Source organism: Abrus precatorius, unplaced genomic scaffold, assembly GCF_003935025.1.
Source record: "Abrus precatorius isolate BTA unplaced genomic scaffold, Abrus_2018 Scaffold7, whole genome shotgun sequence".
NCBI lineage: Eukaryota > Viridiplantae > Streptophyta > Magnoliopsida > Fabales > Fabaceae > Abrus > Abrus precatorius.
Window position 1 is genome coordinate 35047611 of NW_020874417.1, and position 27168 is coordinate 35074778.

At 31.6% G+C, this 27168-nt stretch overlaps 3 protein-coding genes across 5 annotated transcripts; 2 read left to right on the forward strand and 1 right to left on the reverse strand.

Moving 5' to 3' along the window:
* The first annotated feature begins 4567 nt into the window (after positions 1-4567).
* Positions 4568-15197, forward strand: LOC113870986 (DExH-box ATP-dependent RNA helicase DExH5, mitochondrial). The gene is made up of 19 exons (XM_027507616.1): positions 4568-4976; positions 5067-5221; positions 5325-5412; positions 5620-5865; positions 6442-6537; positions 7498-7686; positions 7806-7965; positions 8048-8178; positions 8546-8713; positions 8801-9073; positions 9359-9553; positions 10330-10533; positions 10680-10749; positions 10833-10981; positions 12264-12569; positions 13363-13422; positions 13556-13708; positions 13833-13943; positions 14135-15197. Exons 1-19 carry the CDS (start codon positions 4650-4652, stop codon positions 14594-14596), a joined length of 3543 nt encoding a protein of 1180 aa, XP_027363417.1. The 5' UTR covers positions 4568-4649; the 3' UTR covers positions 14597-15197.
* A 783-nt stretch (positions 15198-15980) lies between these two features.
* On the reverse strand, positions 15981-18853 carry LOC113870863 (fructose-bisphosphate aldolase 3, chloroplastic-like). 3 transcript variants are annotated; one of them, XM_027507375.1, is made up of 7 exons: positions 18548-18735; positions 17870-18139; positions 17668-17777; positions 17479-17569; positions 16898-17167; positions 16537-16614; positions 16127-16506 (listed from the first exon to the last, which is right to left on the reverse strand). In XM_027507375.1, the coding sequence occupies exons 1-7, from the start codon at positions 18701-18703 to the stop codon at positions 16336-16338; spliced, it is 1146 nt and encodes a 381-aa protein (XP_027363176.1). In that variant the 5' UTR covers positions 18704-18735; the 3' UTR covers positions 16127-16335. The 3 variants fall into 3 exon arrangements, with proteins under 3 accessions (XP_027363175.1, XP_027363176.1, XP_027363177.1); XM_027507374.1 differs by having other exon boundaries at positions 15981-16614; positions 18548-18853; XM_027507376.1 differs by having other exon boundaries at positions 16347-16617; positions 16897-17167.
* A 5925-nt stretch (positions 18854-24778) lies between these two features.
* On the forward strand, positions 24779-27137 carry LOC113871882 (uncharacterized PKHD-type hydroxylase At1g22950-like). The gene is made up of 5 exons (XM_027508975.1): positions 24779-24943; positions 25045-25195; positions 25313-25399; positions 26364-26488; positions 26934-27137. The coding sequence occupies exons 1-5, from the start codon at positions 24779-24781 to the stop codon at positions 27135-27137; spliced, it is 732 nt and encodes a 243-aa protein (XP_027364776.1).
* Positions 27138-27168: the final 31 nt, after the last annotated feature.

The window sequence follows — 27168 nt, forward strand, 5'->3', positions numbered from 1 at the left end:
AGATTAAATTGAAAATTTATTTAAATGACTCCATACAAAATCTCACTGTACTTTTACGATAAAAAATGATTTTTTTTTTCCCTAAAAATCTATTCAATGCACTCTAGGAACACCCTTAATTATAACCTAGCATTGAAACAATCAACACTATATTTATGTCATTGTCTGGACCAACACTACTTTTCCCAGCTAAACACCCTCTTTGTAGTAGTTGAGAAATAAGAAAAAAAATCAAATATTAAGAAAAAAAGGAAAAGGTGAAAATATGATTTTTTAAAATTGAAATGAAAAAAAAAGCCAAAAAAAAATTGATAGAGTACTGACTAAAAAGATAAAATTGTAAAATAGTGAGCAAAAATAAAAACTAAACCTTAAATGAGATAATATAATGTGAAGTAATAAACAATACATAAAAGCTTACATGCGAAGCTATTAGATAAGGTCTTAATTATGTTTGGCAATTGGGTTACATAGATGTTTTGTGTGACTCAGACTGTTTTGAAGTGATGCTTCTGCTTAGTCCTACCACAAATATGCTACATAATTATACACCTCTGATCGTGGACATGCCTAATCTTACACGTGGAGTTTGAACTTCAACTCCAACCCACGTACCAAGATAAACAGGGAGTAATATTTTAAGTTATTCTTTAAAATTGTATCCGTCGTATACTTCATTGTTTTTTGACTTAACAAAATAACATTTGTTTTAGTTATTTTCAATATAAAACAACAAAAAAATTAAATTTCATAATATTTTAAAAATTTATGAACAAAAATACATATTTTATATAATTTTAAAATTAATTTGAGAGCAAACTCGACAAATAAACGAACCAGTACATGAAATTAATTTTTAAATTGATAAGGTTAACATTTGAAAATTTATGTTTGATATTAAATGATAACCTGCTTAATTGTTTTGATTTGTATTCACCATAATGTACTGAAAAGAAGATTAACCACGCATTCCTTTGCGTTTTTTTCTTCTCAGCTTTGAAAAATGTAATCCATCCACTTAATTTTTCATGAAAGAAGGAAATGACAATGGAGAGGGGCAGAAAGATACAAAAATATAGTACAACCAAAACGAAAATCTTTAACCCCTACAAGGTTAATGGTTTATAACCAAACTTATATATGTTGCTATTATTTTTGGAATGGAACAACAGACAGAAACAAATATACAGCTCCTACATGGATAGAAATGAACCTGAAGTTAGAATAATCCAGCTGGGGGAATATCATTTCGAGTTGTTCCACATAAATAACTCATCAACCAGGGCTCCACTTGGTCCCATGTCTCTTATATATATATATATATATATATATATATATATATATATCTGATTGATGATATTTTCATAATCTCTTTGAATTTGCCCATGTCAACCTTAACAATTTGGACAATAATCTCCTTCAAAAGCCCTGTATGGGAGATTACAAACATTATGCATGAGTTGTGCCATTCACACATTATCTTGTCCTACTTTACCCAGTTAGAATGAAGTATCTATTGTGTTTTTCAGAATCCCAAAAACAATCTCATTTTTTGACTCAAGCTTTAATCATATCCAAACATTTTTTTCTTTTGCTTAAATTACAAATATATTTTACATGATACACTTTTCGAACAAAAATATCTATAGCATAGCAAAACTAATTCTATCAACACATTTTTTTCTCGTACATAAAATTTGAACCCAACTCCTTATTAAAAAAGAATGAAGTATATATCATTTAACCAACCCCTTGATTAAGCATCCTCTGTTTACTACGAATTAAAAAAAATAAACAACAGTAAAAGTATGTATCAAAGATTAAATTAACACTACACACATATATGATGAATAATTTTAGTAACAACTTAAAAATCATTTATGAAAACAATAGTATATATATTTTTTTATCACTAATTTGATTCTCAGAAAAGTAAGATCAGATACCTCTGGTGATTCTTTCCCCTGTACCTTGAACCATAATTATTGTAATTTTTATTCGCCAAAAATATTGAAAATGTTTTTCCACTCCAATCCAAATAATACTAAGTTACTTGAAAACAACATTCTGATTCACTCACCTAACGAGTACATGCTTGGAAGAAGGAACACTTTGGACAGGTGTACGACAAGAAGTCACTCACTACCTCAAAGTCTCAAACACTACTAGTCCACTACTTTTTTAGTCTATTTGCAAACTTGCCTATATGGCCAAAGTTTTCCCTGGCCACAACCGGTGACCTCAAAGGGTGGCCCTGCACCAACAACAACTTTGGACTCATTTTCTTAACAGTGTCAAGACCACAAATAACCCACAAAGAACATTTGCTAGTGTTTAATGGAGCTTCAGACAACAACACAACAACAAACACCCGCTCATCACTTTCCACACTTTTTCTCTAGCATCACATAAATACTTACTCAATTTCAGATCATTTATCATTTTAAGAATATTAGTGAAAAATAATGAACATGTTACTTAAATATTTAATTAATTGACAATTAAATTTAAATAAGCTTTTAAAATAATAATATTTTAGTAAAAAAATTATTTTATCATCATAATCAATTGATGATTATTTTAAGATGTATATGTAACCTTAAATGACAGATAATTTAAAACAAAGAAAGTATTCCTTTTCCTGTTCTAACTTCAAATTTAACGTTGTTCAAATGTTTTCTTATGAAGCATTAGGGACACTAAAAGGGGGCAAAGAGACCCCTACCCAGCCTGTCTCATACTCAACTGGGTCAGATTCCATTATTTTTGAAATTATTTACCTAATCCTAAAAGCATACCCCGACAACTAAATCAATGTCTCATTTCAATATTGGTCCGATTATTATTTTTTTAATCACAAATGAATAAAAATAAGTAAAATATTATAAACACTGATCCGACATCTCTAATCACAGTGAGGGTATAGAAAGGTTGTTTGTTTACTTAGAAACGGTGGCAGCAATTCTTTTTAAAAGGTTTTAGTTTTGTTTCTTCAAATGTGAGTAAAACACAGGTATTATATATCAAAACGGATTTGATCTAGAGAAATTATTTTAAAGCATAGTAACATTATTTTAGTATAGTTTTGAAATAAAGAAGTAGCCTTGGGAAAGAAATCCAACACTAAAAAATAAAAGGGTCAATGAACCTTGCCGTTTCACCGCCAATATATATAATTGTACAGTCACATGCAACAAGACCCTACTATGGTCATCTCTGTCTTCTATATTCAGTTTCCTCTGAAACTCAGCCTTTTTTAACTGAACAACAAAGCAATTTTAAAGTCTGTGACCTTTGCTGGTGGCGCTGATGGTGGCCACGTACTATTTATTTCGTTTTAACTTTTTTTTTGGACGTCACAGTATCTTTGATACTTGGATTTTCCTAAACATAAAATTTTGATATACGCAAATAATAATATTCATGATAGAAGTTGAAAACAATAATTGATTGTAGTAACGTAAGCTTTACCATTTTAGAATTCACGTGTTTTTTTGATAACCATGCATTTCATATATATATATATATGAATTCTAGTGATTATAGCTAAGTACAAATAGAATCTAATAATAAATAGAAAGAATATAGAACTAAATAAATGGATTTCGTCTTCTATTTCTAGAAGAAACAAACATATGTGTGATAATACACCTTTTTTTTTATTCTTAGTATTCCTCAATTATTATCTTATTACTTTGCTCTTGTGTGTTCTAATTTTTGATTTTCATCCCAAAATTTGTGTTTTTTTTTTTGAAATTCAAAAATGAAAAATCAAAATTTTTTTTTGCCTCTACCTCATTTTTCATTTTGAGTAAAAAAAAAAGAAAGCATGAAGTTGAAATAACTTTTTTCGTTTAACAAAATTATGTTTTCAAAGCTAATCTTTACATTTCTAGCTTCTAAGCCAAACTCTCTAGTTACAGGCTTCTTTAAAGTAGCCAGTTTTGTAGATCCAAAACCAAAATAAAATCTAAACTAATTAAAAATTTGTCCAAACCACACAATGGATTTTCATCTTCTACGCACTGTTGAACAGACAATTGTATTTACACGGTTAAAATTTCAATGTTTTAACAAAAAAACCTAAATCATACAAACCCGTTTTGTGGTGCATTCATGGGTAAGATAAAAAGACGCATACAAGTTAAATGTCAACTATATATAGGTAACAAGTCTATGTGTAATAATAACAATAATAAGAAAACGTGCATACGTTATTGTTAGTCCATATTCCGTATAACTGAAAGATAAGAGTTTAGTTTTCAAAAAAAAATTTGGGAGATATGGATTAAGCCCACTAAATTGGTGGTGAATGCAAGGCCCGTATGTAAACACCGAATAGAAATATGAATTTCTCATTCTAATAAAAAATCATACACCCTTGGAGTTGGCAGTTAGGCCCGTTAGACGAAAAATCCTCCAGAGTTATATATTAACAATTACGTCTTACGTGGCGGAACTGCTAGCACGCGCCATTAGGAGCGTGAAAGATAGATCTCATCGTCATCATCTCATTTTTCAGTGAGTTATTCTTCTCTCTCTTTCTCTCTCTCTCTCTCTCTCTCTCACACACACACAGAGAAGAGAACAGAGGAAACCTGAAGAAAAGAAGTGAGGCATAAAATCAAAACGACGCCGTAGGAGTTTGCATGCTATCCACTTTGCAACCCTCGTCCATTCCCAAAACCCTAAAACCCTCCATTCACCTTCCATTTCTGGCCATGAAGGACCGCCCCACGCTGTCCTCCTATGGCTCCATCTACGTTCCGCCGCACCACCGTCTACGCTCTGTCGCTGACTACAACAACTCCACCGCTCCGGTTCGCGCCAAGCTCCGCGAAAACCCTACACCCGCATCTACTACTATGCAATCGGAACAAGTTCCCGACAAGGGGCATTCGCGCTTCGTTTCTGCATATGACGACGCCGTTTCCGAGGAAGGCTCCGATCGTGAATTTGAACCTCCCTCACTACCGGTGAGTTATTTATTTTTTTTCCAGTGTAAGTGTGGATATTTGTGAAGTGGTGTTTGGGTTTGATGTGTATTTTCGAAATTTGGTTACCAGAGTGCTTCGCCCTATGATAACACTGATGAGTGGAAGCGGAAATTTACCATGCTCTTGAACGACAAGAGTAAGCAAGAGTTGATTTCGAGGGAGAAAAAAGATAGGCGTGATTTTGATCGAATAGCTGTTTTGGCTTGCAGAATGGGTTTGCATAGGTGACGTTTCTATTACTTTTTTCATGAACAGAATATTAGTGTTTTGAGTGACAAGTAGTGGGTCTTTATTGTTGGGAGTCTCAAATGCATTTGTTTATCGCAGCCATATGTATGCGAAGGTTGTTGTCTTCAGTAAGGTCCCACTTCCAAACTACAGATACGATTTGGACGATAGGCGGCCCCAGAGGGAGGTATATATCCTGCTCTTTAATTTCCTCTTTGGTATTTGCTCTGAGTTCAGACATTAACAAAAACTAAGGGTCTTAAAAATGTTTTTTCTTTTTCTTTTTTCCTTTATGTTTGGATTTTTATATTTGACCAATCAAATTTCTTAATGTTAACCTCATCAATGGAAAAGTTATTTCTCAAGAGAGAGTAAAGCTTTCAGGAATTGACAGGTGATCTTGCCTTTCACCACATTAAACCGAGTTAATGCATATTTCGAGGAATACCTTAACCAAAAATCCAGGATGAACAGAAGCTTTTCAGATTTGTCATTTGCAAGATCAAACAGTAGCAGTAGTATTGGTACAGATGAAGGGCTTTTTGAGCAACCTGAGCCGTTAGCATCCAGTAGGGCTGTTTCAGAAAAAATTCTCTGGCAGAGAAGCTTAGAAATGCGCGTTCAGCAGCAAGCTTGGCAGGTTACCTTCCCTCAAGTATAAAAGCATGGCATGTGTTGGTGTTGTGTGATATAATTCGAATTCATTTTGTATTTTGTTAATTCAGGTTTGCTTCGAAATTTAGAGTTGTAAGATGTTGATATAACTTTGCTACCATTTACTACTTAGTAATCTACGTTCCATGTAAAATGTTAAAAGGGTTTCGCAGGATTATATCAGGGAAAAAAACAAGAGGTTGGGATATGAAAGGTGGGTATTGTAAATCAATGGAAAATCTTAGAACATGAGTAAAGACAGTAGGTGATTGCTCATCAACAGTTGTTCAATCTAATGGTCATTGTTAATAGATATTCATGCCTAACTTTGTGGTAGTAAGTTAAAAAGAAGAAATCTACTGGTTCTTCTTGGTGGCCAATACATTTTGTCTGCTAGATCTGTACAAGTGCTTACAGATACTGGTTATTAGCAGTTACCCATTTTGATGGGTTTGCCCTGAGTCTCTGTTTAATATTTTGTAAAATATTCCAATGAAGTGTGAAAACTTTTGAGACAACAAAATGGCTTGAATGTTCTTGACATCTTGCCTTTTCATTTCAGGAATCTGCTGAAGGAAGAAGAATGCTAGAATTTCGTAAAAGTCTTGCTGCTTATAAAAGAAAAGAAGAGTTATTATCAGTCATATCAAGGAATCAGGTTTGTTGAATAATTGTATTATTAGCTTTATTTTTATGGATTAAGCCTATGTTATTTATTAATTTTATTATAGGTTGAGTTGCGTATACCTAAAATTAGTTTTACATGTATATGAGGATGTCAGCCTTTTCTGTTAACATTGTTGTAAGTGAATTCCTGTTAGCCAGTTTGACTGGCTCACAGAGGCTCAGTTGTGACTTGTGAGTTGATTTTGGAGGATAAACTCAGTGATGTTATGTAAACTAGAAATTTGTTGTGAAATTCTGAACTGCTGTAATGATGCGTTGAATTATTTATTGAAAAAAATTAAACCAATGATATCAAGTGAAAGTATAAAGGTTATGGCGGTGGTATCGTTGAATTTCAGTGCCAGCAGCAGCTGTAAAAGGGGGTTGCCAGTGGTATTATAATTGTATGATAATAAAAATTGAACTATTAGATTACCTGTTATAATGCAGCAGTCAAGTAAATATTTATCAGAGAACTATATATCAGGCTGTTTGTATCATATGGTTAGCTTTAGCAGAATTATCTGACTGAGAATGAGCAAATCAATAATCAGAAAAGCTTAGGATTTGACTTGTTTTATTTTATGTAATTTCTATTATAGCTTTATATATGAGTTGGGGTGATAAGATGAAATTAATGTTCTCAGCCATATGCAGTGGCTCCTTAAGACCCTCGGAGTAATACACAACCTTTTCAGCTTTTATATGCCCACTGCTAGTATCACTTTTTTTATGGAGCCACTGATGTTGTATTGTGACATTATGATAATCACTACAAAAATATATTATGCATCTTGGTAAAGTTCTAGGGTATCCTATACCTTGATTCATTTGTGCAGGTTGGTTGGTGATAAAAGTATGATTTAAAAGTAGTTCATAGTTTCAATTTTAATCCTTTTAAGACTAGATATCTATAATTTGATATTCAGTTATTAAATGGCATGCTTTTTAGGTAGTTATCATTTCAGGCGAAACTGGTTGTGGCAAGACAACACAAATTCCACAATTTATTTTAGAATCTGAGATAGAATCAGTTCAGGGAGCTGCCTGTAATATTATATGCACACAGCCAAGACGCATTTCAGCCATGTCTGTTTCTGAAAGGGTTGCCTCTGAGAGAGGGGAAAAATTGGGTGAATCTGTGAGTTTGTCTACCTCAGACAATTATTGTTAATACACTATCCTGATCCATAACTGTTCTGTTTTCTGAGAATTTTAAGCATTTCTTCCTCTCAATTGATTGCTCTCTCTCCATGAAAGGTTGGATATAAAGTTCGACTTGAGGGTATGAAAGGGAGAGATACCCATCTTCTCTTTTGCACCACAGGCATCTTATTAAGAAGATTACTAGCTGATAGACAGTTAAAAGGTGTAACTCATGTTATTGTTGATGAAATTCATGAGCGTGGGATGAATGAAGGTAGAATTCTGAACTTGATTGCATCTTTTGCCCTTTGAATATTTCTGAATAAATATTCATGTTCCTGCATTTTTTGTGACAGATTTTCTGCTTATTGTCCTCAAGGATCTCCTTCCCCATCGACCAGATCTGAAACTGATTTTGATGAGTGCTACCCTCGAAGCAGAGCTCTTTTCTTCATACTTCAATGGGGCTCCAATTATGACTATTCCGGTGTGTTTCCGAAACCAAGTGATATTCCTTGTCTTGTGATGGGGAATAGCGGTGGCTTTGGGAATTGCTTACAATCAATGAATAATGAATCTGTGAGTAGAAAAATATAAAATAAGATGATTTGGAAGTATTAAGCGAGTAAATGGGTGTGCATAGTAGGTATAATATCATCATAAAAGGGAATGAAATTATTCCACAATTCATGTTTTTCCATTAATTTATATTTTTGTTTTGAGTAGTGTTTATTACCCACCCTTTTCTTTGGGTTAAGCATTATAAAATTCTTCTAAAAGGATAATATTTTGGCACCAAAAACTGCCAATTTTCCGTTATCTTATTGTTTGGGTGGATATGCTTATTAATATAGGGCTTCACATACACCGTTAATACTCATTTTTTGGAGAACATTCTTGAAATGACGGGCTACAAATTGACTCCTTATAATCAAATTGATGATTATGGCCTAGAAAGGATGTGGAAAATGAACAAACAGGCCCCAAGAAAGAGGAAAAGCCAAATTGCTTCCGCCGTAGAGGTATATAAGAAATTTTGAATTGCAGTTGCTTCAGTACCTGCTTGGTATTATCTTAATTTTAGTTCATTTTGGAAAATGTATAATTAGGATGCAATTAGAGCTGCTGATTTCAAAGATTACAGCCCACAGACACAGGAGTCTTTGTCATGTTGGAATCCTGACTGTATTGGTTTTAGTCTCATAGAATATATTTTATGCAATATATGTGAGAATGAAAAGCCTGGTGCTGTTTTGGTTTTCATGACTGGATGGGATGATATAAGCTCTCTGAGAGAGAAGCTCCTGACACATGCTGTCTTGGGCGATCCAAATCGTGTTTTGTTGCTTACATGTCATGGCTCAATGGCTAGTTCAGAGCAGGTGATGTTCTGTCTGTTGATGACTTATTTTTGAAGTTGATTTTATATAATCTGTTTGTGTCACCTAACCTGTTAGGCACTCTGCTGTAGCAACAAAGCTTGTAAAATTTATGTTTGGATATATGTATAATCAAATCCCATGACAATTCATTATCTGCAAATTAACTTTTAACAATGCATTATGTGCATAGTCTTCTGTTGAAGAAAGGTGATATGCTTTGTCCCCTGCTTGCAATCAATATTTAGATACATTATAGTTATACATAATGGATATGGCAATATGCAGAGATTAATATTTGAAGAGCCTGAAGATGGAGTAAGAAAAATAGTGCTAGCAACAAATATTGCTGAAACGAGTATCACAATAAATGATGTTGTTTTTGTTCTTGACTGCGGAAAGGCAAAAGAATCATCATACGATGCACTGAATAACACACCTTGTTTGCTTCCTACATGGATCTCTAAGGCTTCTGCTCAACAAGTAAGGTTTACTTTAGTTGATTGCAGAAGTTGAATTTATCAATTATACAATAGTATGTTCAATATTACTAGGCGTCATTTTTAATCCATCATCCTTATCCTTTAGATATGCATTTTCGAACTTTATGGATAGTTCACACCAGCTTAGTTAAGTGAATGTTACATACCCTACCTGGACTGTTGAAATCATCCATCACATATGGCTTAAGTAAATCACAGCCATCTGGTCTTAAGTTTGCTGAAGGGTCATGTCATGTTAAATAACTTTGAACATCATTAGTGCCTTGTATAAATAAATTATTCAATTGGGGATTTAAATTTTTTATTCTCTAGGATTTGATACCATAATCTTTGGGCTTTGTAGTTTCCCATTGATCTTTTTAAAATGGCTCATTAGATCATAATCCATCATACTTGTGGCAATTTCCACCCAGCATATCTGCATAGACTATCAAGGATAATGTCTGATGAGACTGTGCAAGGTAAATCAAACAAACTGCATATGTCATTCAGGCAAATTAATGCAATTGCTGCTGACAATTATAACAGCCCTGACTGGAAATTGCCATTTTGTTCAAGTCTAGGCTGTGTGCCATTCTTTTATGATTAAGGATTAAAATCAGACTCCAGGATCATGATGGCAACATGTGGTATCCCAAATAGTATTAATATAGCCTCTTACCTGTGAATCTTGATCTTAAATGTTGAACTTGCAGCTATTGAACCTTCAATGTTGACAGTATTATCTGGTTTTTCCCTGAACTCATATTTTTCTAGAGAAGAGGAAGAGCTGGTCGGGTTCAACCAGGAGAGTGTTACCATCTCTATCCTAGATGTGTTTATGATGCTTTTGCGGAGTATCAGTTACCAGAAATTCTTAGAACACCTTTGCAATCTCTCTGTTTGCAAATCAATAGTCTAAGACTTGGAAGTATATCTGAGTTCTTATCTAGGGCTTTGCAGTCTCCTGAGATTCTCGCGGTAAAGATAAATTTGATTTATTCTTTATGATTCCATTTCCATCTATTTATGCACTGTTCTTTTATTTAATAAATTCATATATCGTGTTGGTTATTTATATATAAATTTATGCATCTTATTTTTTTATTTAATTATCTTATTCATAGGTACAAAATGCAATCGAATATTTAAAAATAATTGGGGCTTTGGATGAGAATGAGAATCTCACTATTCTAGGTAGGTTGATCCTTACTAGTACTGGAAAACTTGGCTTCTTACCTTTTTACATCAAAATGAACACTTGGTCTTTCAATTGACAGGGCGCTATCTGACAATGCTTCCTATGGAACCCAAACTTGGCAAGATGCTAATTTTAGGTGCTATTTTCAATTGTCTTGATCCCATTTTAACTGTTGTTGCTGGCCTTAGTGTGAGAGATCCTTTTCTAACACCTTTGGATAAAAAAGATGTAAGTTGTTCCTATTTTAGATGATTGACTAATGATTGAAAAGCTAATCCTTTTTTTGTTAAAGAGGTTTTACTTGATATTTATTGTAGACCTCTGTTACTCACTTGGCATGAAGCCATGAACATATTGCATAGCTATTATGTATTTTCTTTTTGATTTCTTATTTATGTTGTTTGGACACTAATTTCAATTGAAACCGCAAGGAAAACCCAAACAAATCTATTTTATTTTTTTTTAAATTGGGCCTCTGCTTTGTTGAATGCATACCCACGTGTACATATGATGGGAAATCTGTTCATGTGAAGAAAATTCTTTGACTAGCGATAGTGTGTATAAACCTGACTGGATTATAAATCTTGCTTCTTACCTGTAACATAAAAATAAAGCTAAGTCTTTTATTTGTTTAATTTTTATTTAGTTTTCTTCTTCCTAGTCTACCCTGTCCTCCTTGGTAAAATTTGATTAAGTTTGTGTTATGTGTCTAGTAGAATAGAACATGTTTTAATTTATTTATTTTTCAAACTCATTGCCCCTCAGCTATTGTGTTATAATTTATTTATGCTCCTTTTGCATTATATGATATATCTTTATTCTTTAGCATGGTGATTCACTATGCAGTCAATATGTGCTAACTAGTTTTATTTAATATATTTTTCCATCCGACAAAGTGAGCTTCAAACTCCACTAATTTACCCGTTAATTCTTCTTAGTTTCTTCTTTCTCTTTCTCTCTCTCTCTCTCTCACAATTTTGTTCCCTCGGGTATCTTATACCATTCTTTCTCTTGTGTTCTTTCACTAGGCTTTTCTGTTAATTATCTTATCTTCATTAAGAATCTTTTTTTTTTCTCTTCAGAATTTAAGACGAACGGTAGCAACATACTCCTACTAGGTGAACTTCATGTGAGACCCGCAATAATAAAGAATGTTGAAAAATGTGTGTTGCTAGTATTTGTTTCCCTAAAAAAGAATTAGGGAATGCATTTTGTATATTACTTTAAAGAGATTTTTTTAACTGCTTTTTAAAAATTAAATTAAGGTTCTTCATTGGGTTTCATTACGAAAATTATATCACATAATCTTTCTGACAATTTTCTCAATACAAGAGCTAGTTAGAATAAATACTGTTTCAGTTAATTAAATATATTTTCAAGTTTTTAATGTATATGGTCACTTTCATCAAAGCAATATATATAATGGCCCATTTATTTTCCAACTTATTGCTTGATGGCATTGTCGTAAGCTGAATTTCATTATTTGATGGTTCAAAATTCTTCATTTTAGCTTGCAGAGGCAGCAAAATCCCAATTTTGTGGTGCTTACAGTGATCACCTTGCACTTGTAAGTGCATATGAAGGTTGGAAAGATGCGGAAATAGACCTTGGTGGATATGAATACTGCTGGAAGAATTTTCTTTCATCCCAATCCATGAAAGCAATTGATGCTCTTCGGAGGGAGTTCATATGCCTGCTTAAGGATATCGGATTAGTTGATAGTAACCCAGCCAGCTGCAATGCGTGGAGCTCTGATGTAAATCTTATCCGGGCAGTTATTTGCTATGGTCTATATCCTGGAATTTGTTCTGTTGTGGTATGTCCTTTTCTACAACAAAACATAATATACAAGCCTTTCCCCCATTAATCAGTGGTGGGGGAGGTTGGGTCCATGAGGAGCACTTCCCCATCCACTCATCCTCTCTTTGCTTTAACTTTATCTCATTTTAACATACTGCATGTCACAGCATCTTTCCCTTGATATGCCCTTCCACAACAATCTAATCTTTGTTACATCCTAATTTTTTTTTTCCAAATCTCTTATCAAATAAAAGGAATGTTGCTATGTACACACACAAAAAAGATTATTCTAATATCCTAATCCACAATCACACTCACAAAAATAAATTGGGACTAAACTCCACTGGTCATTGATTCAAAGAATAGTTGATTGTCCAATGACTTGGTGTGCCTAATCGTGTTTTGTTTGAGTTTATAGTTTACCCTAGCATTAATCTAGAACAGTTTGTTCGTACAAAAATTGCCTTGTATTTTAGTTCTAAATTTTCTCAATTATATATGAAGAAAAATAATTAAGCATAATTTAAAATAAAATTAATGTGTTTTGTTTTGTGTAAGTAATGATACACAATGATAATATCTTATATTAGAGTTAGTATATTTGGCTCAATTATATTATTAAAAATATATCGTTATTTAAATTTTAAACAACTTTTAGTCATCAAATTCTCATCAATATATGCCCATCATGAAATTTAGTCTTGGTGACTGTCCTTAGAAATGTTCTTGGAGTTGTACAATGTCTTAACATTGTACTTTTAGTATTTTATGTTTTGAGAACATATAACAAGACATGATTTCATTTGCAGCATAATGAGAAGTCATTCTCTTTGAAAACAATGGAGGATGGGCAAGTGCTCCTGTATTCGGTTAGTCCATTCAAACCTTCACAATTTGCTTCTAGTTGTGAAACACTACTTGTATTCAGGTTTTTATGCTGTCTTTTGATTTTATTTTACTTTTGTTTTCCTTTTTTAATTTCATTTTCACTCATTTACCTAGAACTCGGTGAATGCTCGGGAAACTAAAATTCCATATCCATGGCTACTTTTTAATGAGAAGATAAAAGTGAACTCAGTTTTCCTCCGCGACTCAACAGCTGTGTCTGATTCAGTGTTGCTTCTTTTTGGTGGAAGCTTAATGAAAGGAGATGCTGTAAGTGTGATGTAATTTTTTATTGATTTTCATGTTTATTATGAATTCTATAAAATGTTAAATTTCAAATTGCTGTCTCAGTATTAGTTGTATGATGTACTGGAATTTGATCTTTCTCTATCAGGATAATCACTTAAAAATGTTAGGAGGATATCTGGAGTTCTTCATCGAGCCTACTATTGCTGAAATGTACCAGAGTATAAAGAGAGAACTTGATGACTTCATTCAGAACAAAGTAGGGGCAAATGAATTTCATGCTTCTACCAATAGCTTTCCCTTGATATTTGAATATTGGAAAACAAAAAGTTGAACATAGTTTCTTGATGCAAATGGAAGTAGCATTTGGTTTTAAGTGCTTTTTCTCTTGGCCAACCTGCATCAATGACATGAATAGTTAACTTTTGGTTTGAACTCTGTATTTGGCAGCTACTTTTTCCAAGAATGGGCATACACTTCTATCATGATCTCCTATCTGCAGTACGGCTGCTGATTTCCAACGACAAATGTGAAGGAAGATTTGTATTTGGTCGTCAGGTGCTTAAACCATCAAAGCAATCTATGATAGCCACACATCCAACCTTGGTTTCAAGGACTGAGAGTGGACCTGGGGGCGATAATTCTAAAAGTCAGCTCCAAACCTTACTTACAAGAGCAGGATATACTGCACCTGTTTACAAGACTAAACAATTGAAGAACAATCAGTTTCGGGCTACAGTTGAATTCAATGGAGTGCAGATAATGGGCCAACCTTTTAACAATAAGAAGAGTGCAGAAAAAGATGCTGCAGCCGAGGCACTGCAATGGCTGATGGGTGGAAAGCAAACAGGCAGGGAGTATATCAATCACATGTCGATGTTACTAAAGAAAAGTAAGAAAGATCACAATTAAGCAGTCAACTAAGGAGCTCAATGTGAAGGTAAAGGAGCCCATGGATCCGGCAAGAATATATAGGGGTCCTACTCCTCTTCTAGAGGGACTCGGTGATTTGACCAAAAACATAAGAGGGACACTGGTTTAATCCTGAATCATTGTGTCAATTTGTTCATGAAAACAGCCCAGCCCATATCCAACATCAAACAGACTCAATTTGAAGTTGCAAGATGCTAATTCCTGGTTTAAGCAAAATGATGGATCATCTGTGAACATGAAGTGAGAAGTTGTCAATCAAAGTTTGAGGATACTAACTGTCCAATTTGATGCTTTGTTTAACATCAATTAGAAGATAGATGGTTAGTGGTAAGGGTCATTTTACGATGAGGATTACTACATAGCATTCATTCTTTGGGGGCGATGTGCGCATTCAGCCGGAAATGATGCCATTTGAGTCAAGTATCTAATCCCATAAATTTTTTGTATATTGATTATCAATTTTGATATCATAAAATCCTAAAATTTGTTGAACGCCCTGGGCGTTTGTTCCGTGTCTGGGAGCTAAAAATGATGGAAAAGGGAATTAACAGGTTTTGGATTGCAGGTGATTGTTTAACATCTATAAGATTTGAAAAGCGATTTTTTTTTTTGGCGGGGGGGGGGGGGAGGAGGGTCTACGAAAAGCGAAATTTAAGAGTTATTTTTCGTCAAAAAATTTAGAAGTTGGAATTGTTAGCATCTTTTTTTTTTTGTCATTAAAATCTCAATCTCAAGACTGCAGTATCTAAAACAAGTGGGCCGAAGGCGATTCCGTTGCACACTCAACAGTGTATTTAGATCATGACCATGACAAAAGAAATTTAGAGGAAAAGAAAAGGAGAAAATGGGATCGAAATTCAGTTCTTAGTTTTCTTCTCTATAATATAGGGAGGATTTTGACTTCAATGAAAATAGTTTATACTATTTAAAATGGTTTTATTGAGCTACTTTTAAAATAATAACTCATCCTCTAAATAACTATAATTTTTTTAAAACAAGCCAATAAAATTATTGTGATAAGTTATTTTGAAAAATTATTGAAATAAAATTTTAAAAAAGCTTATATAACCTATAAATTATTTTACTAAGTTCTTCATAAACTTTTCCAAACTGCTCTTTATACTGGTTTATTTTACATTTAAAGCAGTTTAATTTGAATTTTATTTAGTCAAGTGCTTTTATTTTTCCCAAAATTAATAAAAAACATGCAATGTTCCCACCCGCTGCTTTCAAATTATAGAAGTTCAAAAGACCAGCATCTACACGCATTTGTTAAAATATCATGGCAAGTGCAGAAGCAATGCTTATTAACTAAACAAAAATAAAAATAAAACCGAAAAAACAACTTTAGAAAACAGTCTTGGCAAGTAATTTAGATCACTTCTCCATAAAGCTTTAAGCATTCAGATACGATGTGGATTAAATATGAATTATTACAAACGGAATAGCCAAGAGCAAAATCTGAACAGGTCAAACAAACATAAAAAAGCAGTAAACTTTGTTTTTCTTCTTTCCCATTTGGTTTTTACTAATCGCCAACCTTATCTTACTAAGGAAAAAGCCTTCGTTCTAGATCTCTCTTTATTCAAACTCATTTGCTAGAAGTTGAAAAAACGAAAATACAACACATCTAAGTCTCCTTAGAATCCACTGCTAATAAGGAATGATAAACAGTTAAAACAAAACAACTGAAGGCCAAAGACAAGGGTCAGAAACTTCTAGTAGGTATAGCCCTTGACAAACATTCCCTTCTTCGCCTCTTCACTTTCACCCTCGGCAGAATATCTTCCAAGTTGAGCCAAGGAGTTTGCTTTAGCACGAACCAAAAGAGCCTTCTGAGCAGCTTCCACATTCTCAGGGCGTCCTTGCCAAGTCTTAAGCACGGTGTTCTGCAGAGCTCGTGCATATGAGAAAGAAACATGCCATGGGTTGGGACTTTGGTTCATTGCATTGAGATTTAGTGTTGCTTCTACTTCGGATTGTCCACCTGACAAAAACTGAGAATAAAAACAGAACATTGTGAACAGCTTAATTTAGGGGATCCAAATTTCAACTTCTAACTCAAGTGCAATCTTAAATGAAAAATAATTGAAATTAGCATCATCACGATGAACAATGCATCCATTCAGATTAGAAAACTGAGATGATAGCATATATACAAAAGGTGATGTATATCTTTTAAGGATTCTGAGTTCATGTAATCCTGAAAAAGTTGCACAGGAAATCTGATAATCACAACAATTTATGTGAAGAGGAAAGAAAAAAGTGTGGCAACTGTACCATGATTCCTGGGACAGCAGGAGGGACTCTTCTTCTAAGCATGGTTAGAGTATATTTGGCAATAGTTTCTGGAGAAGCCTTCTCCTTGTGTTCAGCTCCAGGCGTAACCATGCTAGGTTTGAGCAAAATTCCCTCAAAAATGACATTGTTTTCAGCCAAATAGAAGAAGACTTCTGCCCAGACCTTCTCAGCCACTTCCAATGTCCTCTCAATTGGGTGGTCTCCATCTAGAAGAATTTCAGGCTCTACAATTGGAACAAGACCGTTGTCCTGCAACACAAATGGAGCCAGGGATGAGTGCAGTGTGAGGGAAAAAAACCTTGCTTCAGATAAACAGTAGACATGGATTTTATGTACACTGACATAGAGTATCAAACCATAAAAAGTTCACAACATGGCAAAAATTAGTTAAATTACAAAGTTACCATTCAATCAAATTTGACAGCCTCCGCACAAGTGCCCTTCAAATGAAAGAACCACCCATTTCAAATGGGTATGGAGAATGGGAAAAAAGGATAAACTATAAAAATACGTTATTAATCAGAGAGTATCTAATTTCAGCAAACAAGGTGCGAGAATACCTGAGAGATAGCAGCATAACGTGCAAGTCCCCATGCTGCTTCCTTAACAGCTAATGCAGAAGGACCACATGGAATGCTAACAACTGTCCGCCTGTATATCACAACAAAATCAAATCACCATTTCAACTGATTCACAATACATCCAATCAAGAAGAAAGTTTCATAAAGAATAAAGAAAGAATGACTTACCACTTGGCAAATCTAGCACCTTGCTTGTAGTATTCAGCAGACCTAGAAGCCAATCCATCTAACCCTTGGCACCAAGATTCATTGTTGGACCCCGGCAGAGGGACAAGACCCTAAAAAGAGAAAAACTAAAAAAAATAACCACCAAGCCAGTTTATCATCAATGAGACACGATACCAATGACACTCACAAACAAACAACAGACCTTATCAACTTTGATGCCGGGAACAATGTTCTCTTGGCGGAGGCAATCCACAAACTTCTTTCCATCAGTTGTAGACTGGTAAAGGGTTTCTTCAAAAAGAATGGCACCTGAAATGTATTCACCAAGGTCAGGTGTGGTGAGCAGAAGCTGCCTGTAGGCCTGGCGATTGACCTCGGTGTTGTCCAATCCAATGGATGCTAAACGCTTCCCACAGGTTGCATTTGACTCATCAATTGCAAGAATTCCACGACCAGCAGATGCAATAGATTTCTATACAACCAATAAACCAACCAATCACCAATCAAAGGAAACTATTCAACCAAAACGAGAGAGTAAAGTACTAGTAAAAAGTCAAACACAAGGAAATCTCACAGTAAATTGTAGAACACAAAATAATGCAACTCAACAACCAAAAGGAGAGGCACCAAAATATAAACGAGGGGCGTCCCGTAACAGCAAAGTTGAAAACTTTATAACATGAAAATGTTGTAAATAAACAGAATTGAAAAAGGGTACGAATCAATCAGGAAGAGCTATAAATTATAGAACAAAAAATAATGCAAATCAACAACCAGGCACCAAAATATTAACGAGGCGAGTCCCTTAACAGCAAAGTTGAAACCTTTATAATATGAAACACGATCAATAAAGAAGACGCATAAAGAGAAGGGGACAAACAGCGGTTTGGACGAGTTCATCGGAGTACGAAGCACGGATCGGAAGGGAGACTCGGCGAGTGGCGATGAGATGAGATGATCCACGGCGTGGAGAGAAAGAGTTGTGGGCGATCCACTGAGAAGACAAAGTGTTGAGTTTTGCACACGCCATAGCCATGATAATGAAACAAAGGGTTGTACAATACTTATGTATATTTTCAAGAGGTTTTGAAATTGTTTTGGTTTTTGGTTAGTAGTAAGAGGGTTGGTTGGTTTTCTCGGCCACTCCGCGGTAGGTGACGAAGACAGTCCTCTAAGCGGCAATACCAAACTCCAAAGGCCAACTCTTTTTCTTTTTGTGGGGTTTAAAGAAAAAATATTAATAAGGTAAATTTTATATTAATAAATAATAAGATTAATGGTTTAATTAAAATAATATTAATTTTTTAATTTTTAAATAATAAAAAATTATAATTATTAATTTAAAGAGATTATAAAATATTTTTTTAAAGAATATCGTAATAAATACCATCAATAAAATATAAAATATGTTGTTATACATAATAAAAATTAATAAATAATAAATTTTATTAAAAGTTATAATATTTAATTATATTATATAATTTATTTAACTTTGTAATCTTAAAAATATTTTTAATATAATCTATATTATTTTATTTTATTACTATCAATTTAATATATATATATATATATATATTTTTTTTAATTTTATGAATATTTTTATGTTGATCTTTTTTATATAAAATAATTAAAAAATGATCAAAATACAATGTTTTAAACAAAACAAAAAATAATATTTTTTCAAAATTGCAACAAATTTTTACCAAATCAATTTTTTTTTTAATTGTTACCAACGATTTTTTATTTTTTTAAAAATCACCTGTAATAATTTATGATTTTTTTATAATTTTTAAAAAGTTGTGAGTAACGACCTTCAAAATATTATATTTTTTAATTTCATATTTAAAAAAATATTCCTTTTTATGTTTTAAGTTGAATCTTTACCCTTTATAAGTTTTAATCAAAGATTAAAATTAAATTTTTTATTATTTAAAAATACATTAAATTTGTTAATTTTTTAAAACTTTGACAAAAATTATAAAATTTATTAAAAAAAACATATCAAACATGTTCAACGGTACTTTAACAAAAAAGTTAAATTAATTAAATTGAGATTCTCAAAATTTTAATTTAAAAATATTATAATATTTTAAAATAAACCAAAAGTTTTTATTAGATAGTTGTGAAAGAAGAAAGATCATACCTTTAAAAAAAAAAACATAATAATGACATGAACATATTTTTTTGACATGTTTTAATGAAAATTAGCAGTAGTCTCAATTTTGTCAAAAATTAAGTCGCTCTATTAAGTTAAAATAGCCTCAATTTTGTCAAAAAGTAAGTCACCCTATTAAGTTAAAATAGGGTTACATTTTGAGAGATTTTTAAAAGTTTTAAGAAAAGTTCTATTTTTTGTCGAAGAAGAAGAGAAATTTTAGAAATTTTGAGTCTAAGCTAAAAAAATATCCAAAATTAGAAGTTCCTGATAGATTTGATTGAAAACTTGTGTAAACAATAATTAAAAAAATAATCATCCTAAGTCCAAAAGATAGCTAGCGTGGAACTCATATATTTTTCTTAAAACTTGTCAAAAAAATTTACAAAGAAATTATTTTAAGTCCAAAAAGATAAAACTTTAAAGATAAACAAACATATCAAAAAAACTATGAGACTTAAAGCAACTAACAAAGTAACAGTTACTAATAGTTACCACTAATTGAAGGTCAGAGACACAAAGAACTAATTATGAACAACAACATTTATAAAAAAGGCACGATTACAAGTGATCATGGATGATGGACAACAACAGTTAAAGACAAGTATATGCAAAACGCGGAGAAGACAATTATTAAGAGACCCATAAAAAAATAATAGTTGAGACACATCTGCTTATAAATAATACCTAGCTTTACATTGTAAATAACTTTTTGGCACAAGAGACATTAGCATAAAAAAAAATTTACACACTGGAATTCTACACTAAGTCAGACACCAACTACCATGAGATTCACACGGTTGTTATTATTCACTGTGAGAGTCATATGTCTACGTTCTTGCAATTTAATTCATTTTCAATTTGCTTTTCATTTTGTAATCCCTTTACATTTAGTTCAATATTGGTTTCATTGTTTTGTACTAGATAAGACACTACTCGGTCATTATGACAAAAAAAGGAATCTGAATACCTCTTCAGCCTATAGGACAAACACCCCTCCAATCATATTAAAATAAATAACGACGAATGATTAAAAAGATTAAAATAGATAATAATTCATTATCTATTTTAGTTAGCTAAAATCAGGCTCAGTCATAAAGTTTATTAGCCCAATATATTACCTATAAAAGAAAAGGAAGATGTACAGATAAAAAAGGTTAATTTTTGAATAGTAAATAACATTTATTACCTAAATCAACACTTGACTTTATCATCGGAGTGCCTTTTACAGGTACCTTTCCCATGTCATATAAAGAAAGATCTGACATACCTACAAGAACATCACGACGTAGGACAAAAGAAGAGATAATTGAAAATTATTGTATCCTTAATGGGAACAATTCTATTATTTCTGGTCAATTTTATGTTGTATGACATTGATTCAGTCATTTTAATTACAACATACTTAAAAGAATTTAAAGAGAAATTTAGTTTTAAATTATTTTTAAATTTATTTGTTTACTAATTACAATTTTCATCATAAACACAATTATAAAATATTAAATTTGTTTATAAGTTTTTGAATAAATAATTTTTTTAGAAAAATGTTTGAATTTTTTATTAGAATAAATTATAGTTCAAATAATTTTTATTTGTTTTAGAAATTCTTAACGTATCTTGTTAAAAAAAACTATTTTTTTTTACTTATTTTAAGAAGTTATTAATTAAAATAATGTTATAAATTATCATTTGAATAATTGTTGAATTACCTGTTTATCCGGGCATACTTTAAACTCTTAAAGTTATAAATTTTGTTTATTGAAATTCTAACCATGTTTTTGTTAATATGTATAAGAATTTAATAAAAATTGTTTGAATAATTTAAAATTTTACTTATTTACTAAATTAACAACGTAGTGACTGAGTTATTTGAAAAATAATAATATAGTTCATTTATTTAACAAAAGACCTAATTAAAATGATTTACAAATTCATGAATTTAATTATAAACTTTAAAATATTTAAAATTGTAAAAATGTTTTTAAAGGCTTACAGAATGATTTTTTGTAAAATCATATCAGTTACCAATAATGAATTTATCTTTTTAAAATTTTCAATATAACTTTTTAAGATTATTCTTTTAATTACTTTCCTAATTAATAAATCTTTTAATTAGTAAAATAATTTTCATTTTAAATATAATTCTCTTTTTATTAATGTGGTAATAGTAATTAATTGATAATTGTTGAAGAGATGAGATTCATTTATTTAAAAGAATTTTTAATGTGTTTGATTTTCTTTTACATTCTTAGCTGTTAAAGGAATCAAAACAAGAATATACTTCAGGTCTTGTATTATTGCTATTATTTTTAAATTTTTACTCATTTTTTGTTTTCTTAAATTATGTTTTTCAAAATTACAGCTCAATCCACTAATTGATAGTTTTTTAAAGAATTGTTAGAAATTTACATTCTAATTTATGAATGAAACTCATTTAAAAGAGATAGCATTTAAAAAATAACCAAGTATAACAAATTTATGATATACTGGTGTGTGTTTTTTTTTAATACGTATGGAGTAGAAAAAGAGAGAGAAAAATATAAAGTAAAGTTCTCAATTTAGTCAGAAAAAGGAAAAATAGGAGATTTTTTTAATAAAAATTTCAATAGACACTACCGCAATAAAAAAAAAGGAATTATTTTTTAATATTTATTAATCAAACTATTAAAATATTTAATAAATAAATAATATTAGGAAAATATGTTAAGATAAAAATATTTTTTTGAATTTTTTATGATAACAATGAATATTATTTAATTTTTTATTTTTTATTTTTATTTTTATTTATCTAAATAAATATGAGATTTTCTTTAATTTTTTTTCTTATTTTAACTTATATTTTCTATATTTTTATTTTACATCTACACGTAATGTTGATGTAATTAAATAATATATATATATATATATATATATATATATATATATATTTATGTAATCAAGTTATGACATTGTGTAAAAAAATGAATTGCAAAGTGTATAATAAAAAATAATTATACGAGTAATATGTTAATTTTATTAATAAAATTGTTATATATATATAATTAAGATTGAATTGAATTAATCTAAAAATAGAATTTTGATTTAGTTTAATAAAAACTTAAAAATTTGTGATTTTAATTAATTATTTAATTTTTGTAATTTATATTTGATTAGATTGATTCATAAACAACCATAAAAACATATGAATAAAATATGGAGGTACAGGTAATAAAGTATTTTTTATGGCAGTAATAAAGTTGCACTTAGAGTACAAATGTGACTTATCACACATCAGTAAATCTTTAAAACTTACATTATCTTAATGAATTTAAAATCGAATCCCTTATTTCGATAAGAAAAAACGAAACTTGTTAGGTAAACTTATAGTTATTTTTTTATATTAAGAAACTTATAGTTATTAAATGACCTTATAAACCCTTTTAGATTGCCTGCAAATAAAATTGAAGTGGGATGATAATTTTCTTTTTCCATAAGAATGACATGAATTGAAACAACACTGAACCACATATCACCCTGAACCTCAATTCCACTATGTTCTTCAGAGTTTCAAACTTTGTTCAAAGCTCTCAAGAGTCATAACATGTTCTTAATTGTTGACTTCACTTTGATCTTAATTATCTTTAAAATTGTCATGCCCAGATGGATGTTGGGAATCCTTGCCTTTTTTCATTATTTGCATAAAAATTTGATTTTGATGTTGCCCTTGATCAGCGAGCCTCGTTTGTTTGTGGTAGTTTTGTTCTGCCCTGCATTGTTGCTTGGCGTGAATTGTGGGAAAATTTTGGTCTTTTTTTCTGTTTGGAAATTGATAAAAGGTTGTGTTCTTTTTGGTTTCATATCCCTTGACAGAAAACAATTTAGATGCTTTTATTCTTTTGACTTCTGGGTGGTTGCGTATAGTGACAATGGTGATGTCTGTTTAACCCGTCGGTTTCTTATCAAAGACATGGTTCCAAATCATGTATGTTATCAGTTGTCTTCTTTGTTCTAAGAGTTATGCTTCGTGTCTATTCTGAAAATAATACATCTGCTGTGCATGTTAATGGATACAGTATGTTAAATTATTTAATGATTGCAAAATTTACTAAAGTGAGACGTGTAGCTTTCATTAAATTGCTAGAGTACTTTGTTATTCCCTGAAGTAGAAAAGTAAGATTGAGAGAATATATACTGCTTTCTGTTTAATGAGGTTTAATTAGTCAAGGAAAAGAAAACGTATTTGTTTAATTAATGAGAAGTCAGTTACTGAAATAATTTAACACATCACAAACTATTATTACTAAAACATAATAATAATATATTTATCAATTGGTCTTATATAAATTTAATAAACATTATCATAATTGATATTAATAATTTAAATATATATTCTAAATAATTGATTAAAGCTATTCTACAACTAAACAGAATATTAACATTAATAAAAAAAATATTGATATAACATTTATGGAAGCTGAATATTCTCAAGCCTCTTGTTCTGGATGGTATGGATTTGTGTCTGTAATTGTTGTAGGAAATATAATTTTCGTCATGTTGGTATCACTTAGGTGCCTTTCCTAGAGCAATCTCTGAAATTCTATCTCACTTTTTGAACTTACTTCCTTAAGTGTCTCGCTTAAGTGTCTCGCAAACTGCCAAGAAATATGTCAGGTTTAAGAGTCAATTTGTTACTCTAGCATGTGTGGAAAGGGCATTCTTCAGAAGTGCCAAATTGAGCCATGGCACTAATCATTTGTTTTCTGGAAGCTAGATAAAAATCACTATTTGATCACTCCAAGATATAAATCTTATCCTAGAATGGAGTTAATTATGAATAATGGGTAGTAACTTGAAGTATAAAAAACCTCGATCCTCTGAATAAAAATAAAATAGCAGATTAATATGTTTGCAAGTACTTTTCATATCATATGTTATTTAGTTTCCGGTAATTCAAAAATTACTTGTTAGCCAAAAAAGATGATATATAGCATGGATGCTGAGAAATTTTTCACACCATCATTTCTCAGAGCAATTAAAGAAAATACCGAAGCAAGTTTTGGAAGCATAATGGCCGAACCATCTAGAGGAATTTATACGTTTGAAATGCTTCAACTACAGTTTTGTGAATTGTTGGTATCTGAGGTATCACATTTCTTTCCCTTACTTTTCCCTTTCATGCATATATAATTTTTTCCATTCTATGTTAGTGTTTTATGTTTTCTTATCAAGTTCTGACTGTTTAGGTGGAGCATTTTGAAAGATGGGTCCACGAGATCAAATTCAGAATCATGCGACCTAATACAATGAATCAATTTGGTGCTGTTCTTTATGATTTTGGCATGGAAACCATGCTTGACAGATTGATGAATGGTTTCATATCTCCTATATCTCGAGGTTTTTCTTTTCATTTTCTTGATGAGAATAGAGGAGAAAATTAGGACTGAGATGAAGCAGCTAATAAAATGATGTGCACTCACTTTTGCAATATGATTTTTTTTTCTTGTTTTGCAGTTTTCTTCCCCGAACATGGTGGATCCTCTCTGGACTCTCATCATGGTTTTGTTGTCGAATATGGAATCAACAGGGATGTGGATTTCTGTAGGTTTATCAAACTTAGGTTAAAAATTTTGTGGATTTTCTATTGCCTGGAATCTGCAATAAATCTTTTGAACCTAAAGGGAGCTTAATGTTTTAACTTTTAAGCATCTATTTATGGTTTTATATTAATTTAATTTAATCATTCTCTTTATGGTATATGCATTTAACTGTCATCTTGCAGATTTTGATTCTTTTATTTGACCAAAAACAAAAGGATTAGAAAATAAAAATGCATCAGAGTTTTCTGATTGTCTGAAATATAGAGATATTGTTTTCAGCTTTGTTATATTTTTTAGCCTCGATGCCTTTTATCCCCCTTTAGTCGTTTAATTTCTGTGTTGTAGGATATCATATCTTTCCTCTTACGATGTATTTGGGATGGATAGTTTTGGGGGTAAAAGGTTTGGAGGATAAAATTTTCATTAGAAGTATATACTCTCTAATTTGCGATATTTTTTAGAATGGAAGAAATAACATGATAATTTATCATGAAAATTTCAAACATCCCTTATTTAAAAAAAAAATGAAAACTTTATTGTCCCATCTCTCCTTTTGCTCCCAAACCCTCGGTCTAAAATAACTGAAGTTTCACTAGTCCATTGTGGAAACTTGGTTAATTCAAGTTCACTTTGTCAATCATACTTCGGTCATTTTGGCTTGTCTACTGTGAAATTTGAATGTATCTATTCTTTTACTTTTCAACAGAAAATTGTCTCTTGTTGCCATACTCATTAATCCATCACAAGTCATGATAATTAGATACTTCTCTTCATGGATTCAATTCCATACTAGATCTCTTTCCTTCTTTTATTGCTTATCTTTGATGCTTACATATTTTGTCCAGAATACAATCTTCGTATTGTAGCTTTATTTTCTTTGCTGCCTGTCTTTCTGTTTACCTCCCTCCCAACCCATTAGCTTTATGTGCTTTTGTTGAAATCTAAAAAGAACAATATTTTTGCAGGCCTTCATGTAGATGACTCAGAAGTCTCCTTAAATATTTGCTTGGGAAAGCAATTTTCTGGTGGGGAGCTGTTATTCCGGGGTGTTCGATGCGATGAACATATAAATTCAGAAACCCAACCAGAGATGTGTTATGGGAAAATTGTATTTATGCTCAATGGTTTGTATTTAACTGCATTGATCTCCAGCATGAATTTGAATTCTATTTTAAAGTAGCAATGGCTGCCAGTTGATGAATGGTACCCTTTTGGTGTTCTGGATGGTTGTGGAGTCTCATATTTTCTCTTCCTAAAAACTGAAGAAATTAAACTCCGTTTCATCTTGTCATGTGTTTTGTTCTGAATTCTTATGTGGGTTGTGGATGCACGATTGAGGCAATAATGCAATCCTAGACTGATCTTGTCTTGACTTACTATCTATTTCCCAAGTACATTAATGGACAAATACATTGTAACTTTTGAGTTGTACATCACGTTATTCATACCAAAATTGAATAGTAGTAGTGAAAAGTACACGAGTTTCACAACACATTTACTTTTTAACATATCTAACTGCAAGCATATCTTTGCACGAGATCTTTGGTTATTTCCATGTTCCTGGACGTGCAATTCTTCATAGCGGTTGTCACCGGCACGGTACTAACCCTGCAACATCTAGGAATCGGATCAATTTAATATGTGCAGAATATGAAAATGATATATTTTTGTTTTATTTTTTATCAAAGATATTGATTTCATTGATAACCACTGAATTGGACAGCAATAGCAATACATAGGGATATCCCTAACCTTACCAATAGAGAAAAC

What these genes read in the sequence shown, in the direction of transcription:
- LOC113870986 (XM_027507616.1), top strand. Translation starts at nt 4,650, where the DNA reads ATGCTATCCACTTTGCAACCCTCGTCCATTCCCAAAACCCTAAAACCC. An exon ending in TGAGCGTGGGATGAATGAAG is followed by an intron (nt 7,966 to 8,047) that starts GTAGAATTCTGA and finishes TTTTTGTGACAG; the next exon opens with ATTTTCTGCTTATTGTCCTC. An exon ending in CTGGAATTTGTTCTGTTGTG is followed by an intron (nt 12,570 to 13,362) that starts GTATGTCCTTTT and finishes TTTCATTTGCAG; the next exon opens with CATAATGAGAAGTCATTCTC.
- LOC113870863 (XM_027507374.1), bottom strand. Translation starts at nt 18,703, where the DNA reads ATGGCTATGGCGTGTGCAAAACTCAACACTTTGTCTTCTCAGTGGATC. An exon ending in ATGAACTCGTCCAAACCGCT is followed by an intron (nt 18,140 to 18,547) that starts GTTTGTCCCCTT and finishes TTGGTTGTATAG; the next exon opens with AAATCTATTGCATCTGCTGG. An exon ending in GGTGCTAGATTTGCCAAGTG is followed by an intron (nt 17,570 to 17,667) that starts GTAAGTCATTCT and finishes TGTGATATACAG; the next exon opens with GCGGACAGTTGTTAGCATTC.
- LOC113871882 (XM_027508975.1), top strand. Translation starts at nt 24,779, where the DNA reads ATGATATATAGCATGGATGCTGAGAAATTTTTCACACCATCATTTCTC. An exon ending in GTGAATTGTTGGTATCTGAG is followed by an intron (nt 24,944 to 25,044) that starts GTATCACATTTC and finishes CTGACTGTTTAG; the next exon opens with GTGGAGCATTTTGAAAGATG. An exon ending in CAACAGGGATGTGGATTTCT is followed by an intron (nt 25,400 to 26,363) that starts GTAGGTTTATCA and finishes ATATTTTTGCAG; the next exon opens with GCCTTCATGTAGATGACTCA.